The sequence below is a fragment of the Oryctolagus cuniculus genome, chromosome 7 (assembly GCF_051225735.1).
Source record: "Oryctolagus cuniculus isolate XC-2025 breed Fujian yellow rabbit chromosome 7, ASM5122573v1, whole genome shotgun sequence".
NCBI classification, from domain to species: Eukaryota; Metazoa; Chordata; class Mammalia; order Lagomorpha; family Leporidae; genus Oryctolagus; species Oryctolagus cuniculus.
This window is the reverse complement of record NC_142873.1, coordinates 105,498,474-105,516,991: the sequence shown is the minus strand read 5'-3', so window position 1 is coordinate 105,516,991 and position 18,518 is coordinate 105,498,474. Positions and strand designations below refer to the sequence as shown.

The 18,518-nt window shown below is 45.7% G+C and overlaps 1 protein-coding gene across 3 annotated transcripts; it reads left to right on the top strand.

The window, feature by feature from the left end:
• The first annotated feature begins 12,034 nt into the window (after positions 1 to 12,034).
• On the top strand, positions 12,035 to 15,098 carry GADD45A (growth arrest and DNA damage inducible alpha). 3 transcript variants are annotated; one of them, XR_016237287.1, is made up of 4 exons: positions 12,035 to 12,326; positions 12,781 to 12,882; positions 13,131 to 13,613; positions 14,427 to 15,098. XR_016237287.1 is itself a non-coding variant. In XM_002715933.6 (4 exons), exons 1-4 carry the CDS (start codon positions 12,283 to 12,285, stop codon positions 14,538 to 14,540), a joined length of 498 nt encoding a protein of 165 aa, XP_002715979.1. In that variant the 5' UTR covers positions 12,035 to 12,282; the 3' UTR covers positions 14,541 to 15,098. The 3 variants fall into 3 exon arrangements, 2 of the variants coding, with proteins under 2 accessions (XP_002715979.1, XP_089193360.1); XM_002715933.6 differs by having other exon boundaries at positions 13,131 to 13,368; XM_089337234.1 differs by lacking the exon at positions 14,427 to 15,098 and having other exon boundaries at positions 13,131 to 13,420; positions 13,556 to 13,617.
• The last annotated feature ends 3,420 nt before the right edge of the window (positions 15,099 to 18,518 follow it).

Here is an 18,518-nt window from a genome sequence, read left to right as displayed (position 1 = left end):
CTGGAAAGCCCACCTTTGTCATCAACAATGCTGCCCAACTGTTTGCAAAAGAGGAAATAAAGACAATGTTTTACTTAGACAAAAGAGTAAATCAAATTAGAAAGGAAAATCAGAAAATAAATGCCATATATTGACTACTTGTGGTGTCCTACTATGTGCTGTGTATGAAGCACTGTACTTAACATGCATTATCTCAATTAATCTTAATAATGAACTTAGGAGGTAGCCTTTGGCAGGAAAGAAACAAAAGGGTTGAGGTGACTTGCTCAAGCTTGATTCCCAGGGTCCACATCCAGAACACGACACTGAGGCCATAGCACTGCACGTGTTCCAGAGGAGGAGGATATGGCTTAAAGTGAGATTTGGAGGCGTACAGGTGTGTGTTTGCAACCTAGTTTGGTTCCATTGAACTATTAACCAGCTTAAGAAGCTACAACTTACTCAGTAATAAAATGAATAGTACCCACAGCATGAATTATCATAAGGGAATGATGTCATATAATAAACATTTTGTCATAGTGTCAAGCATATGATAGGCATTTAATAAATCAACTGTTTTTATACAAAAATAACAAGTGTAGTCAGAAAAATATGTATCTTTAAAGAAGCTGATAGGTTTTGAAGCTATTGTTGGGTTGGTCAGGACACAACTTCTGAACCCACTGTGGCTCATACACTTTGTAAGAAAATCTGGCAGCCGGTGTTGTGGGTTAAACCACCTGCAATGCTGGCATCCCATATCAGAGTGCCAGTTCGATTCCTAGTTGCTCTGCTTCCGATCCAGCTTCTTGGGAATGCACCTAAAAGCAGCAGAAGATGGCCCAAATGCTTGGGCTGCTGCCACCCCTGTGGGAGAACGGATGGAGTTCTGGGCTCCTGGCTTCTGCCTAGCCCAGCCCTGGCTACTGCAGCCATTGGGGAAGTGAACCAGTGAATGGAAGATCTCTCTCAATCTCTCTCTGTCTCTCTCTTATCTCTATGTGTCTCTCTCTGATCTTCAAATACATAACTAAAATATTTTTTTTTTTTTAGAAAAAGAAAAGCTCTTCTAAAGGGGTGTACAGGGGTTGAAGTTTTGACATCACCGATTTTTTAACACAATGCTCATAAGTGTCTCAGGTTAAAAACAAGTGCTTTTTCTTAATAAAAACTTAGAAGAGGAGGAAGGAAAAGACTCATGCCAGGGATGACAAAAAGTAACCCAAGAAAAAGTAAACTGCAGAGAGTTGGGAAACCCAGTATTTTAAGGCTGTTCATAGCTAGAAACCAAAGAAATCACGCTGTCCATTGTGGTTGAATTGAAGGCAAGGATAGCTTCAGGCTCACAGATGGGCTTGTTTTGATAGTTTACATAAAAGATATAAACCCAAACTTCTAACATGGATAGAGGGTCCAGTTGCTAGGGATAATTAGAGCCACTCCAAATTAACCCAACTTCATTCAGATGGTCATTGAACAATGACCCCCACCTGGTTTTCAGTCGTTTTACCATCTGTTGTAGCTGTTTTCTCAGATGGGAGAGTTCCCACTGGCTCCCAGGTGCGACCTGTTTATTAAGACACAGTGCCAAATCACACTCCATAGCATTTGGTAACCAGGCAATCTATTAAGGTTAACAAGGCAAATTACAGTGTAACCCCAACTAGCTTATAGAGATGGATTGAAATTTTTGAAAACTGATTCAAGACAGAGGAAAATGGATGCATTTTTTAAAATTATCGAGACACTTTCCCTGGTGATTGGATTTTTAAGGCTCAGAAAACTAACCTTTTTTTTTTTTTTTTGGAAGGGAAGGTATGAGAGGTTTTTTAGTGACTGCAGAAAACTGCAGCATAATTACAGAATAACAAAGTTACTAAGTAAAAAAGTAATAGTAAATGCTGGAGCTGGAAGCATCTTTTTTTTTTTTTTTTTTGACAGGCAGAGTGGACAGTGAGAGAGAGAGACAGAGAGAGAAAGGTCTTCCTTTTGCCGCTGGTTCACCCTCCAATGGCCGCCGCTGCAGCCGGCGCACCGCGCTGATCCTGGCAGGAGCCAGGAGCCAGGTGCTTTTCCTGGTCTCCCATGGGGTGCAGGGCCCAAGCACCTGGGCCATCCTCCACTGCACTCCCTGGCCATAGCAGAGAGCTGGCCTGGAAGAGGGGCAACCGGGACAGAATCCGGCGCCCCAACCGGGACTAGAACCCGGTGTGCCGGCGCCGCAAGGTGGAGGATTAGCCTATTGAGCCACGGCGCCGGCTCTGGAAGCATCTTACAGAACAAACTTTTCCATTTCCAATGTGACCAACATGTGTCTCGAGGGTTATGTGTGAGTTAAGGGGGCAGGAGGAGTGAGAGGAAGCCTGAACCTGCAGACTTCTGCCCCTCACCCCCATTCCCATCTGGCTATGTCAGACAGAACACAGCTTTTCTCTTATTTTTGCATGTGAGGGGTTGCATGCCTACTATGTATTTGGTGGGGGAAAGGGAGTTCTCCTAAGAAATGGAACTTCACAAGTATTTAACAAATAAGGAAACTGAGGAACAGAGCAGGTAATCAACCTTGCTACAATCATACATCATTCAATCACATTAGATTGCGCATCGTTGACTGTGCATGCAACTCACCCACATGCGTCTTAATTTTTTTAGAAGATTTATTTATTTGTTTGAAAGTCATAGTTAGAGAGAGAGAGAGAGAGAGAGATCTAGCCATTGGTTCACTCCCCAGATGGCTGCAATCACGGCCAGTGCTGGGCCAGGCTGAAGCCAGGAGCCAGGAGCTTCATCCTGGTCTCCCACATGGGTGACAGGGGCCAAATACCTGGGGCATCCTCTGATGCTTTTCCTAGGATATCAGCAGGGAGCTGGGGCTGAAGAGCAGCCTGGACACGAACCAGTGCTCATGTGGGATGGCAGTGGCTTTACCCACTGTGCCACAATGCCAGCCCCATACCTCTTAATTTTACAGCATCTTTTCAAAATTTCTTCAAATACAGACCAGATACAAACTATAAACAACCAAATCAGTCCACAGACAAGCCTCCTTGTATTGCATGGTGATGCTTTCCTAAAATAGGGAGGATGGCTTGCTGGGGGTGAGGCTCCAGCTGAGGACGCAGAATCCCTGCCACATTTCTGCTTAGTAGCTGGTCATCATTATAAGCCTTCCCCTTCTGTATCTTAAGGAGATGAGCAGGAACATATGGCAAAAATCTGGATAGGTCAACAACAGAATGCTAAATGCAATCCATCACTTTGCTACAAACTGATAGGACCCATGACGCAGAGTAAAGTGTTCATAATGGACAGTCAGATAACAGTCTGCTCGCTGCATTCTTTGGTTACTAAAAATGGGGATACTTTGGATCTTTACAATAGAAAGTCATATGGTAGCCAGAAGGAGTACTGTCAGACAAATATGGCCATGACCAAGCTCCTGGACCAGCCTTCCCAGAGCAAGTGCTCCAAAACACCTTATCCTCAGCCCTCTGATCACTGTATCACAAGACTCAATCTTAAATTATCCTGTTTTAATATTTAATATCCTCACGACCTTGAGTCTGACACTTCACTGCCAAAGGAGGACCAAAGAGAATTATAAGAATGCATATTATTCACAGAACAAGAGAAAATATAAGCCATTTCCAAGTATAAACTTTACTGAAATTTCCACTTAATAAAGATTAACTGCTTACAAGCACTAAAGCCAGAGAGAGAGGTAAAAGTTCAAACAGTAACAGAGAATATTCTGGTTTTCCTTTACTCCTATTTCTTTTGTTTTCAGTCTCCTAGATATTACTCTATTTCTTTCATTTCAGCTCTGTGTTTCCTGCATGTTACTTCTATGACGAAACATACCATCTTGTTCTTTTAAACAGTCCACTTCAAAACTCACCTTCATAAAACCTTTCAAGTTTGTTTTCCTCATCATCATAATCTCTTTATACCACATTGAAAGAATGAGCCTTGAAGCTTGGCAATTAAGAACCTTTTAATCTACTGGCTTTTATGTGTATATACGATATAGACTGGTAGAGGTCAGAAATCCTTAGTTTACAAAATGCATCAGTTTATGGCTTCTGAAAAAATATACAAGAAAAACAATGAGTGGGTAAAGGGAGTATGAAGAAGAACACAAAATGCTGATAAGGTGCACAGTCCCCTGTAAGAAAAGACACAAGTAGCCAAATAGGATTCAATCCAGACTTCCTTTCTACTAAGATGAGAGACCAGAGGTTTATAGTCCTCTGTCCTGGTTTAAAATCTGTATATCCTTTTTATGCAAAAATATTTGGTTTAACAGACATTTTTAGGGGTTTACTCTGTTTTAGTCACTTAGGGATCAGTCAGTGAACATAATAAAATCCTACTCTTTTGAATTGATACTTGGGGACTAGGGTGGAAAGGAGAGGAGAGTAAGATAACAAAGGGCACATGTAAGTAAAATATACAAGGGTGCTTAAAAACATTCATGGAAAAATGGAATTAAAAGATAAGCTTATTTTGGTACAAAAAAAGCTTGGAAATCCATGCATAGGTTTTTTCATAACACACATTTTCCATAAGTGTTTTGGAAACTCTGCATGTGCATGGATTACAAAATGTTTTGCACCAAAGTACACTTATGTTTTAATTCCACTTTCTATGAATTTTTGTTTGGAAGTACCATTATCTATATTAGAATGTTTTCAGTGGTGTGGTTTTAAAAAGAGAGAGGATGGGACTTTAGGAAATCAGCAGCACCAAGAAGCAGAAGAATTTCAGCTTACACAGAGTGGGCAGGGGAGGCCTCATTAAGAGGAGGACTTGCAGTGGGCAGCGGAAAGAGAAATATCCAAACATGTAGTCAGTACGAAGGCCCTGGGGCAACACGAAGGTCAATGTGGCTAGAGAGGAAGGAGCATGGGGAGAGTAGAAGAAGAGGTTGAAATAGAGATCAGATTTTTTAAAATAACAGCTTAATTGATATATACTTCACATTCCATACAATTCACCCTATAGGCACTACTCAAAGAATTTTATATTAGCAATTGTGCGGTCATCACTACTAAAACAATTCAACATTATCATCATGGGAAACAGATCGCAGTGGGTGTTTCAAGTTCTAACAAGAATTTTGGCTTTTACTGGTGGAAAAGAGGAGCTTTTGGTAAGTTTGGGTCAGAGTTGACCATGCATTGCCTCTCTGTTTACAGGATCACTTTGGCTGCTGGAAGGAAAGGGAGGAAGAGCAGAAGCAGAGAGCGACTAGCTGTGACGTTTATCTGGGTGGGGCATGATGGTGGTGGAGGTGGTGGTGAGAAACAGTGGAATAATTTTCCATTTTGAAGTATCGCCAATAGGATTTCCTCATCAACTGGATGTGGGTTGTGAGAGAAACGAGCCAAGGACAAAAACAAGGTCTGGGGCTGAAATGGGAAGAATGGAGCTGCTACTCTAGGAACAGATTTAAGAGGACAATCAGGAGGGCAAATTTTTATTTTCAGCTTGAGATGCTTCTTGTGTACTGGCACAGAGATGGTGAATAAGCTCTGGGGCTCAGAAGAGATGACTGACCAGGTTGGAAATACATTTGGGAGTCATCAGCACATAAATATTTAAAGCCAGGAGACCAGATGAGGTCACCAAGAGAGTACACGTGGACAAGAGACGAGGTACAAGGGCTGAGCTGTTACAAAGTTAGGAAGAAAAAAAACTTCACCAAGTAGTTGATGGGTGAATAGAATTCTTTTACTTGAGTAATAGAAACCTGTTCAGGGCCTGGCACTGTGGCATAGCAAGTAAAGGCACCGCCTGCAGTGCCGCCATCCCATATGGGCGCTGGTTTGAGTCCCGGCTGCTCCACTTCTGATCCAGCTCTCTGCTATGGCCTGGGAAAGCAGTAGAAGATGGCCCAAAGCCTTGGGCCCTGGCACCCACGTGGAGACATAGAAGAGGCTCTGGCTCCTGGCTCCTGATTGGCACAGCTCTGACCATTGTGGCCAGTTAGGGAGTGAACAGCAGATGGAAGACTTTTCTCTCTCTCTGCCTCTCCTTCTCTCTGTGTAACTCTAACTTTCAAATAAATAAATAAATCTTGAAGAAAAAAAAAAACCTGTTCAGGATGCAAGAACGAACCACCAACAGCCAGTTACCAACTCAGACTATCTACTTCCTCACCACTGATTAGCTCACCAAGCAGAGCCTCTCAGAACATTCCTTGGTGATAGAAGGCCTTTGGTGCACACTCATCAGCAGGGAGGTAGGGACCTGGAGTGAGGGCGGGGGGCTGGTGAAGAGCGCCCTAAGGAGTCTCTTCATCTGCTACTCCACCTGCTGGGCCCTACTCATCTGGGGAGATGTGAACAGCCAGTGGTGCCCAGGTGGTAAGCCCCAAGCTCAAAACAACATCATTGCTTTGCTACATGATTCTTAATAGTGGAGGAGAATTTCCAGAGGGCAAGGATTTCCTGAACACACACAAAATAATGGCACGGAAGGTATTTTATGAGCATTAGGTTTTGAAGATTGGTAACCTATTACCACAAACTTAGTGCCTTAAAACAACACCCCCTGATTAGCTCAAGTTTCTGTCCATCAGAAATCTGGGCATGGCTTAGGTGGCTTCTTGTCTCAGGATCTGAGAAGTAAAGTCACTTTTGGCCAGGCTGCATTCCCATCTGGAGGCCTGACGAGGGAAGGATCTGTTTCTAAGGTCCCTCAGCTTGTTGGAAAAACTCACTTCCTTGCAGCTGTGGTTTGCTTCCTCCATGCCAGCAATGGAGAAACAGCGTCTAATGTTGGCAGCCTCTCTTCAGAGAAAGCCTTGGGCCCGCTGCTACAGGTGTTGCCTGATTAGGGAAGGCCTACCAAGGATAATCTCCCTTTCCTTAACTCAGAGTCAGCTGGTTAGGGGCCTTCATTGTGCCTACAAAATCCTTTCACCTTTGCCACAGAACAAAACATAGTTACGGGTGTGACAGCCTAACACCATTGCTTAGAAACAATCTGTGGGTCTTGCCAGCACCCCAGGGGAGGGGTTTATACAGAGTGTGACAAGCAGGCATTAGAGATCATGGACACCATCACAGAATGTTGCCCACTACAGTGATGGTCCATGAGACACAAACAAGACTTTCATGTGACTTCTAATGGAAATGTTGATCTAAGTCAAGAAACATTTTTAGGTGACAGTAAATCTTGTCTGATTGATCTTCTTTGAGAAGAAAATGAGGAAAATTCATAGATCTGCTCTGAGAAAATCACCAGATTTTTTAAAAAATTAAATTAGAAACCTTATGGTCTTCAACAATAAAATATACTACAGTTCTGGGTGGCTGGTTCTATTGGTCAGCTTTTTGTCATTATAATGAAATACCAGAAGAAACCATCATGCCAAAGGGGTTCTTAGCTCAGTTTTGAAGGTTCCAGTAAAAGGTCAGGTGGCCCCATGCATTTGGAAATGAGGGCAGTGGATGCCAGTGGTGGAGCATGGGCAAGCCAGAACCTCGGTGACTGAGCCCAGCGTTTACAAACAACTTTCTCTAGAACTACTTCCAAGGGCATGCCCTCAGGGCCATGAGGATACTACATATAAGCCCACTTCCTAGAGACAAAAATTAGTTTTAGTTTTCACCCCCTTTGTACCATTAACTTATATGCCTTTGGACATCAAAGTCCAACAGGCATTCAGGAGCCATATCATATTCAAACCATAGCAGTGGTTAAACACATCTTGTCACAGGCTAATCTTATCTTTTTTTCTTTTTTTTTTTTAATTAACCTTCTTCTTCTTTTTTTTTTTTTTAATGTATTCATTCATTTGAGAGATAGAGTTACAGCAGAGAGAGAGAGGGAGAGACAGAGAAAAAGGTCTTCCATCCGCTGGTTCCCTCCCCAGTTGGCCACAACAGCTAGAGCTGCGCCCATCGGAAGCCAGGAGCCAGGAGCTTCCTCCGGGTCTCCCACTTGGGTGCAGGGGCCCAAGGACTTGGGCCATCTTCTGCTGCTTTCCCAGGCCATAGCAGAGAGCTGGATCAGAAGTGGAGCAGCTGGGATATGAATGGGCACCCATATGGGATGTCCGTGCAGCACCATAGGTGGAGGCCCCTAATCTCTTAATGTGAACGATGAGCTGTCTGATACTAAAATAACAAGCATCATATTTCTTTTATCTTTCTGAAGTGACTAAAGCAGTTCATGTAGCTTTTTGAACTCTGCTGGAGTAAGGGATGCAGTGTTGTCTTCTATTCCAAGAATAAAGTCTTCAGGTAATGTCTCAGGTGCTACCTGAGCTAACTGGTCATCATAAGAACATAGGGTCCATAGTTCCTCTAATTCATAGGTTTCTCTGGTTTCTGGAAACATCAAATGAATCCCCATGCTGCCAAAATCCACAGAGAGTCAGTCATTAGTGTTTAACAGGAGGCTTGCTTTCACATTTCAGGTTTTTGTACATTTTCACAGTGTAGTAGGTCATGGGATCTAAGTGCAGGGTGGAAGTTCCAACACTAATCACAAGATAATCTGTGTATTTTATTTCTGGAGCAAACTTGATGACATCAGTGTATCTTGCATTTTCTTGCCTCAGAAGTGAAACCAGCACATTGATGTCAAACTTGGGACCCATATAAACTGCTGGGCCTGACTCTGGGCGTCCCTCATCAGCTGGACCCCCCTCCCCCATCCTTTTCTGTAGCCCAGGGCCACAGTGCAAGCTGCACACAACACCTGGGTCAAGCAGGCCTGGCCAGGTGCTGGTCCAGAGGGAAGCCCCACACAGTCAGCAGCTGAAGCTGGGCCTGGCTCCTGGAGAGGGTCTACTCCCAGGATTAGAACCCTGCACCACAGGGGTGGTCTGAGCCGCTGAACCACATGGCTGAAGCATCACGTTTCTTTCAGATGTTAAAGCACTGACTAGTTTTGGTCAGAAAGAAACATTATAATTCTAGAACCAATTATAGAACCAGCAGTAGGAATCTATGTGTAATAAAAATGAATCTAAAGATCAAAAAGATCTTTAATCTGCAAAGTAGGTAGCAGTGCCAAAATAACTTATCAACTCTTGAGTACACATTTCCATGATTTCCAAATATAACCATTTGGCATCCTTACAAATATGACCATAAGGTCATTCTAGTGCTGTGCACTATAGTACCCGGGGGTACCTGGAGTAGTTTTTAAAGTGACTTCACATATTGTACTTAACAGGCTGACTGCAAAAATCTATCTGTCTGTCTATCTGTCTGTCTATCTATCTATCTATCTATCATAATGATAGAGAAATTTCTCTGATTTCACCATTGGTGACCAGCTCTCTGCAAGACTATTAAGCATTTATGTAGTAAATCATCTGTGACCATTCTAATGTACAGCTGCAATCCAAGTGTAGCCAGATGCAGCTTCTACTTCCAGCCATGAGGCTCAACGTGGAAGATAATCACTGGTGAAACATTCCAGGTAGACTCAGCAATGAGGCAAAGTGATGTAACATATCTGAGTCAGGAAGTATGACAAATGAACAGTTTGGAATACTGGAAGGCTGAGCTTATCTCATAGAGAAAACCCCCACAATACCAGAGCAAATAACTTTCCCATGAAGCCAAACACAGCATGCAGTTTAGTTTTTGAGTGAGGAACTAGGTCTCTACTAGGAAATAACCGTTTTACACTACATTTTCACTGTACATAGTTGACTTGGGCGGGGTACTAGGAGGACTAGGGTTCATTTGAATTGTTGTAAACAATACATGGGTTCTACTGTCCCACAGCTTCCATTCAGATGACTAAAGTCATGAGACTTTCAGCATAGCTAGCTGATGACAGTGCATACTATTTTGTCCCAAAATCCAGTTCAGGCATGGACATACCGATTAGACTGCAAGCATTTAAAGGCAAAGGACCAGGAATTATACAGGTCTTGTTGTATAGCAGGATATAAAAAAAGCTTTTTTAAACTAAAGTTAAATGTGGACTCTTAGAATTCATACAATGCACCAGACTGCAGGATTCTGATATGCTGTTGAACTCTCAGATCCTATTCAACTCAGTAAACATCGACTGTGCTTCTACTAAATACAGGAACTGTGCTAGGTGCTGAGGGAACCACCCTGATGAAATCACAGTCCCTGTTGTGCAGAAACTCTCTATTCCTCTGTTCTCTGTCAGGGAGCTGCAGCCGGCCCCTAATCCACCACTTGCAATGCCAGCTTCCTATATGCGCAATGGTTTGAGTCCCAGTTGCTCCACTCAATCCAGCTCTCTGTTAATGCACCTAGGAAAGCAGTGGAAGATGGGCCAAGTACTTGGGCCCCTGCCACCCATGTGGGAGACCTGGAAGGAGTTCCAGACTCCTGTCTTCAGCCAGCCCTGGCCATTGCAGCCATTTGGGGAGTAAACCAGCAGACGGAAGATCTCTCTCCCTCTCTCTCTCCCTGTCTCTCTGTAACTCTGCCTTTCAAATAAATAATAAATAAATCCTTTTAAAACAAAAAAACTGAAAATATTTCAATGCCCACCTACATTTCAATGCTGAGGAATTCTTTAGAAAGACTGCACATGGAATTGATAAACATAAGCCCCCTTGCACTGACCACCACCATTCCTTTACTCCTTTGCATTCCTTTCATTGTCCCTTACTGACAACACCATCAGGGATCCAATGCAAAATGGCAGTGCCAATTAAGGAACCAAAATCCCACCTATCACTTTTTCTATTAAATTAAGAGAGCTGGAGAATAATTTGTGCAGAATGATACAAATAAAAGGGTACAGAACTCCCAGGGACCCTTGCAAAAATTTACTTCTGTGACCTTCGACTATAGAGTGACCTTAATAATGTAAGCACTCTTTTGAACGCAAGCATTTGGAAGGCATTTCCACCAGGTTGGGTGACTTCAGTAAATTTAAGAACTGTTTTTGCATTTATTGCACAAACTCAAAAAACAAAGAAAGGGATTTTTGAACTGTTCAGTGAAAGTCTACACATTAAAGTTTGTTTTCCAGAAGTGTGCAGTTAGAAAAGTCTGCTTTCCACCTCCAAGTTGCCATTATCCCAAAGGTGAGATTGTAGCATATGACTAAAATGACCTATAGCTACAGCTTCATGATTCAGCATCTAACATCAATAATTCACGGTGAGATCATAGGCTGCCTGGGGAAGGTAGGGACACACTCACTTGCTTTATGAAGGGAAGCCGAGGGCACACGGAGACAGAATTTTGAATTTAGACTGGCAGCTCGCGTGGGCGTGGGATGCGTGTCTCCCGCGCCGGGTGTCAGTGCAGAAGGCGCCTTCTCTGCGAGGGGCTCTTTGAGAAAGGTGACCGTGGGCTGTCAGGCAGCGACTCACACATGTGGTCACCAGCTCCCCACAGATCCCGACCAGCCCTGGAGTTCCACAGTCCCACTGGGCGGGTTCGGTAGCCTCTCTGCTTTCTGCGGGAAAAGACGCCAGCTTGGTTCTCTGCCATCCCTGAACACAAATGTGTTGGTTTTTCTTTATTGAGCTTCCAACCCTTGTAACCTTCTAAAAATAAATCAAACCAGCCAACAGGGCACCGAAATACTACTAGGACTAATAAGCAGCTTCGCCTAGCTAGCCTTTGATAAACAACACTGCTGAGGTAAACTTTGCCCTACAGGTTTGGACACACTATTTTCTTTTTTTAAATGTAACCAGCTTAGTAATAATTACCGCACTTGGGTGCATTAACCCTGAAAACAAAAGACATGAAACGATAATTTAAATATGTGCACCAACTAGAAAAACACTCAGCAAACCGGCCTCAGCCTCCCGCCGCGACAAAGCCCTCAGCCCGCCCCCGTCCCACCAACCGCGGAACAGCCAGCTCGCGGCCCCGCCCACCTGCGCCCCGACCGCCCCAGTCCCCTACGCTCGCCTCCCGCGTGACTCCGCCCCCTTCCGCTCCTAATAGCCTGGTTCCAGGAGCCGGGTTCGGATTGCCCAAACCAGGCTGATTGCATAGCCCAATGGTCGTGCCGTATGCAAATAAGGCACGAAGTGGTTGGCTGGGGGCTGGTCGGATAACCCCGGGGCCCTTTGTCCTGCAGTGGCTGTGTGGCAGCTTGCGGTCGTGGTGTCGCGGTCCTCGGCGAAACCAGGGGCCGAGAGCCGGCGGGCGGGAGCAGAGGACGGCGCGGTGGCTGCAGGCGCTGGAGGTGGAGCCCGGACGGAAGAGGGGCGGCCGGACTGCACCAGAGCCTGGGAGCGAGTACGGGGAGCAGGCGCCCGCGCGCCCACGGTGGCAGGAGCCGCCCGCACGCCGCGCGCTCTCTCTGTGAGGGACCTGCAGTTGCAATATGACTTTGGAGGAATTCTCGGCTGGAGAGCAGAAGACCGAAAGGTAAGTCGGCTGCTGGCGTCTGCGACCTGAACTCCTCGCGCCCTGCCCGCGCAGCTCCCTGCACCCGGATTGCGGAGAGTGGAGGGGCGAGCGGGCGGCAAAGTTTGCACAGGGCACCTCCAGCCCTCGCTCCCTCAGGGACCCTCAAGGCGCGTGCCCCCAGCCCGGCCGAGCTCCCAGAGACTTTGGCAGAGGGCAGCTGTCTGGGGGCAGTGTCCTCCGGGGAGGGTGGCGGGAAGCACTGTCGGGGCTCCTCACCGGACACCCCAGCTTCTGGGCGTGCCGAGGGTCAAGGAAGGGGGTGGGGGTGTCGGGGCGGGGGACCCTGGGTTTGCAGAAAGCCGGGGTGCTTGGCGGCACTTGCACTCGTCGAGGCTCGCGGTGCGGGGCGAGGGGCCCGCGGCGGCTCCGAGGTCACGGACTGACGTGCCCCCTCGCCTTTGCCCGCGTGTAGGATGGACAAGGTGGGGGATGCCCTGGAGGAGGTGCTGAGCAAAGCCCTGAGTCAGCGCACCATCACCGTCGGTGTGTACGAGGCGGCCAAGCTGCTCAACGTGTAAGTGGGGCCCCCGCTGTCCCCTGGTGCCCCTGGCCGCCCCAGCCCGCCGGGGTCGCGCTCCCGGGTGCTCCCCTCGCCCTGCGGCGCCGCTTCCGGCCGCCTTCCATCTGTCCCCGAGGCCGCCTTGCGACGAGCGGCGGGGGTGAGGGGTGGGGGGCAGACCCCGGGGACCCGAGCGGGAGTGTCAGGCGCCCACGCGGGCCGGTGGCGCCCGTGTGCTCACCGGCCCCGCGCGCTGCCCGCAGGGACCCGGATAACGTGGTGCTGTGCCTGCTGGCGGCGGACGAGGACGACGACAGGGATGTGGCGCTGCAGATCCACTTCACCCTGATCCAGGCGTTCTGTTGCGAGAACGACATTAACATCCTGCGCGTCAGCAACCCGGGCCGGCTGGCGAAGCTCCTGCTCCTGGAGACCGACGCCAGCCCGGCGGCCAGCGAGGGCGCCGCGCAACCGCCGGACCTGCACTGCGTGCTGGTGACGGTAAGGGCCTGGGGGACTGCGGGCCGGGCCGGGCCGGGCCGGGCCGCAGCCCTGGAAGGGAGGGAGTCCAGAGTCGGCTGCCTGCAGCCCGGGCGGGGGCGGGGGTCAGGAGCCTGGCCGCCTTTGGCCCACTGAGGAGTGAGGCGGACTTTCAGCCGGGATGGACTAGTTTCATCATCACGATTTTCTCTGCTAAAGAACATGTCTGAGCACGTTGGAGGCAGCCAGCAGCGGAAGAGATCCCTGTGAGTCAGCAGTCAGCCCAGCTACTCCCTACCTACATCTGCACTACCTCCCGTGACTAATTCCTTTAGCTGGGCAGATTAGATAAAGCCAAATAAATTCCTGGCTCACCCCTCATTAAGGAGTCAGCTTATTCTCTGCCAGTTAAAGCTAAAAATAGAAGTGGTGTAGGAGACAGAACTTATTAATTCCCTAGAAATACATTAAGAGGATAGAGTGAAATTTTTTTTTTAATATACAATCTTGCATTTTTTTAAATGGACCTTTTCCTTGCTGTGATGCAAACCTTTGGGACTAGGTACCTTATGTGTTCCGAGGCAAATGTGCAGGCATTTGAAATCTGTCTTTTTTTGACTGGTGTAGTGAAGCTTAATGATTTTGCTGCTCCTGACAAGTACCGTTCTGTCTTTTGGGAAGATAACAGGTGGCAAATTCTGCCAGCTGCTGGGTAGCTCCCATTGTGTGCACAGCCTGGAACTGCTTCTCAGTCTTGCTTCTCCCAGGGCTCTGCCAGGGTACAGCTTTGGTAGAGCAAACCTGTGAGTGATAACTGTCATGCAAAACTGAGCCAGTACCGTGCAAACAGGTGTGGCTCAGTGCTGGCTGCACATTTTAGACGTCGCTGAGATCGTATCCCAGTTACCTAGAAGAAACTTTATTTATTGTGCATGTAACTTGTCTCTGTGCCTTGCAGCCACAATATAGAATGTTCAAATGTCTTCCCATCAAAAGTAGAGTACTTGTAAGCAAATGCTGTTTTGTTTTTATTTTTTAGCAATAAATTTATGTCTCTTATCTCCCCCCTCTCCCCCCAGAATCCACATTCATCGCAATGGAAGGATCCTGCCTTAAGCCAACTTATTTGTTTCTGCCGGGAAAGTCGCTACATGGATCAGTGGGTCCCAGTGATTAATCTTCCTGAACGGTGATGGCATCTGAATGAAAATAACTGAACCAAATTGCACTGAAGTTTTGAAATACCTTTGTAGTTACTCAAGCAGTTACTCCCTACACTGATGCAAGGATTACAGAAACTGATGTCAAGAGGCTGAGTTCAACTACATGTTCTGGGGGCCCGGAGAGAGGTGACTTTGCAGCTGGCAAGAGGTGAAAATGAAGAAGGAAGCTGTGTGGAAACAGAAATACAAATCAAAAGGAACACAATTACCAAGAACCACGCAGGAAGGAAAACTATGTATTAATTTAGGATGGTTGAGTTACCATGAAAATAAACCAGACATGCTTTGTTAAAAGTTTAAATGTGCAGCCGTAGGTTGGATATTTTTGGTTTATATGCCCTCAAGTAAAAGAAAAGCCAAAAGGGTTAATCATATTTTAAAACCATATTTTATTGTATTTTGATGAGATGTTAAATTCTCAAAAGTTTTATTATAAATTGTACTAAGTTATTTTATGACACGAAAGGTTATTTATGTTATAATTTTTGAAAAACAATACCTACAATAAACTGGTATGGAATAATTGCATATTTCTTAAGGTGTGCTTTTGTTTCTTGTTCATTTTGACTTTATTAAGGGGTATTTTACTGGCGCCCTGCTCCACACTAGGGCAGAAGAGTCAGAAAAACAGGTTAAGAGGAGTTAGCTGAATTTAGGGAAAAGGAGCAGCTAGAGATTCAACTTGTAAAAACTGAATAAATAATAATAGTTCTGTGATGTCAGTGCTATAAAAAGACCTAATGCAACATATGGAGGAAGCAGACAGGAGAGAATGACCAGTCACCTGCAAAACAAGTTTTTACTGAGAAGTCTTTATCTGGGTTTCAAAAAGGAGTTTCATTTCCCTAGCTAGAGAGAGGGAAGGCATATTGCTAGCAGCTGCACTAGTTTGTGCAAAGGTCGTGGAGAGGAGAGAGACCTGAAAGATCACAACCATGCAGGGAACATAGAGTGATCCTGTGCATGCCTCTGGTATAGCAAGATAAGAGAGATGGCTGGAAAGGTAGGTGGGCGTGAAGCCCAGACTAAAGGGCCTTCCGGGTCGCCCTTACGCATTAGGGCTTCCTTCTGCAAGCTTGAGCCATTGGCAGAGGCCTTCGCCAAGGAAGTGACGGAAGAGTGTTGAAGGCCGATGGTAGGGAAAGAGGGGCTGTAGGTAAAAAGGCTGATGGGAAGTGAGTGAATGCAAGGCTGAGCATTTTGCAGAAACCACATTTGGGGAACCAACCGGGAAGGGGCCTGGCCAAGCATTGTGGTGCCCTTAGTCTGGAGCGTTGTGCCTTCCAGCTGGCTGCTATGGCTTGGAGGGGTCTGGTTAAATTAGATCAGATGGGAGAAATGGCAGAGAAGAAAGCAGCAGAAGAAATGAAAGGCTTCAGCCGATCACTCTTGAGTTGGAACAGTCACTTGATAATTAACTGCAACAATGTCTTAGAGGCATAGCCAAAGAAAGCAAAAATGCTTACAGAGGCGAGGCTTAGCAGAGCTTCAGTCCACAGGATTTTTCTTTGCCTGCTTCTCAAATAATGCCTCCAATGGCTCTTGCATCTGTCTGCCACCCCTGTCATGACAATGTAAGGTCAGGAAAAAGTAGAAACAAACCCAGAGCAAACCAGAGCTCCAAGTTGCTGCCTATCTTGTAAATAACAGGCCTATGAGTCCTTCACCTTGCAATTAAGTTTCTGTTTTGCCACCTCTGCTAGAAATGTGGAGTTTTAGGCCTTGTTTAGACTTGCATCTTTTATTTAAGCCCATGCCCAATCCAAAACATACGAGTACTTAATACTTGTGTGTGTGTTTTTAAATATTACCAGAAGATTGTGAATAGTGAAGTTTTAAACAACAGAATCTACCTCCCAGCTGAAGGAAGGATTTTCAAAAGTACTTGGTAAAAACCCTTCTGCAAAGATAAAGGAATTAAAACAGGCATGCATGGCGGGGGTGGGGTGGAGGTGGGGGCGGGAAGCAGTTTTACATGGTAAAGAATTAAAACAGGCATGCACTTGGCAGGGCAGGGGAGGGCAGTTTTACATGGTAGAAGCTTGGGTAGTGGCCCCTGTCTTGGTCAGGCCTCCCAGTGGTTTTCTTCCTTTGTAAAACCATGATAAAATTAGCCATCTTACAGCACCCTTGGCTGTCCTGCAGATCCAGAGCAACTTGGAAGGGAGGAGCTGCTATCTGGTTCAGGGTTGTAGCCCAGTAGTTCGCACATGTGCCAACAAGCAGTAGGTGCCGAATTAATATTTGTTGAATAAGTGAAGGATTAGAAGGAATGAATGCCAACTACCTGGCACATGACAGTTGCTCAGTAGAGTGTGTGTTACTAAAATGCAGGTGATAGCAATCGAAAAACTTTCAAGGCCTCCTAGAGATCTCTTGTTTTTAACACATATACTTAATTGATAATGCTCAGAGATACGAAGTATTGTTCAGATTATTTTGTTTGAGCAAATCTCAGCCATTAACACATTGCTGTTTTTGTACTAATTTTGCTTGTTGTTATTCTTTCCCAATTGATATAACACAAAGTTAACTTGGCATTGAAAAATCCAATCATAGAACAGTTTATTCTAACAAGTACACAATTACCTACACAGCTTCTAGCTCTAATGCTAAAATTCCTCACTTATTGCTTTAAAAAACATTAAACCTGGGGGCTGGCGCTATGGTGTAGCAGGTAAAACCACTGCCTGCGACACCTGCATCCCATGTGGGCACCCATTCAAGTCCTGGCTTCCGATCCAGCTCCCTGTTAATGCACCTAGGCAACTAATGAAAGACGGCCTAAGTCCTTGGGCCCCTGCATCTATGTGGGAGACCTGGAAGAAGCTCCAGTCTAGCCCAGCCCTGGCCAGAGTGGCCATTTGGGGAGTGAACAAGCAGATGGAAGATCTCTATCTGTCACTCGCTCTTTCTCTTTGTAATTCTGCCTTTCAAATAAATACAATAATTTAAAAAAAAAAAAAACCTACTGATTGATAGCTAGGTGGAAATGTTACATCAAGAAGAAAAATCCCCTCTTCACTGAGGGTGTGTTGAAAAGTGGAAAACACCTATTTTTTCACTGGCAACTCCACTTCAGTGTCATAAAAAGTGTTAACTCCTTCCTTCTACAATTAACCAAGGCTCACAGTGAGTTAAACTTTTGTAATAAAAGAATCCATAAAAGCAGCTGATCCGTGATACGAAGGGTCTTCAAGAACGTTCATGGAAAAATGTGTATGAGGAAGAAGCTATGCTAGATTTCAAAAGCTTTGGGCACCAAACCGCTTTTAATTCCATTTTCCACAAATTTTTTGAAGTCCCCTCATAGGTACATTGTCTTCCAAATAAAGTAAATGGGTCACTTCTAGGAAGCAGCTGTTTGCATACTGTAAACTAGCAGCATTTCCAGCGTGTGTTTTGAGATGCCTCATGCGTGTGAAATAAATGCTTGCTTGATTTTCCATCAGGGGGTTAAACTGACTCTTATTCCTGGTAAAAGGCCACCAGCCGTGAGGTGTGTGGCCTTCACATGTACAAAACTCAGGGCCATGATTTGACACCAAGCCAGTGTCCTTCAAACTGAGTTGAATCTTTTCTTCTATCTTTCTGAACAACCCTTAAATAAACAAAAGAACCTCTTTGAAAAGCCTGTATTCATGAAAACCACCAAGCACTTAGTGCTTTCCAAGGAGCAGGAACCATAGTGATCATAGCGCAGTCTACAAAAAATCAAACACGCACACCCTGGCCTCAGGGAGCTCAGCCGATCTGGTGAAGCAGCGATAGATACTTCAACACAGAGTTCAAAGCAGAAAATGCCCAGCAACGTAAGAAAGACACAGACAACTGCTACGGGAGTTCAAAGGATAGAAGTGTTTGAAGAGCACATAAGGATGGAAGAGAGAAAAAGGTTGTAAGCTCTTTGATCAGAAGCTAGCATTGTTTTTTCAAACAGCACAAAAA

What these genes read in the sequence shown, in the direction of transcription:
- GADD45A (XM_002715933.6), top strand. Translation starts at nt 12,283, where the DNA reads ATGACTTTGGAGGAATTCTCGGCTGGAGAGCAGAAGACCGAAAG. An exon ending in GCGGCCAAGCTGCTCAACGT is followed by an intron (nt 12,883 to 13,130) that starts GTAAGTGGGGCC and finishes CGCTGCCCGCAG; the next exon opens with GGACCCGGATAACGTGGTGC. An exon ending in TGCACTGCGTGCTGGTGACG is followed by an intron (nt 13,369 to 14,426) that starts GTAAGGGCCTGG and finishes CTCTCCCCCCAG; the next exon opens with AATCCACATTCATCGCAATG.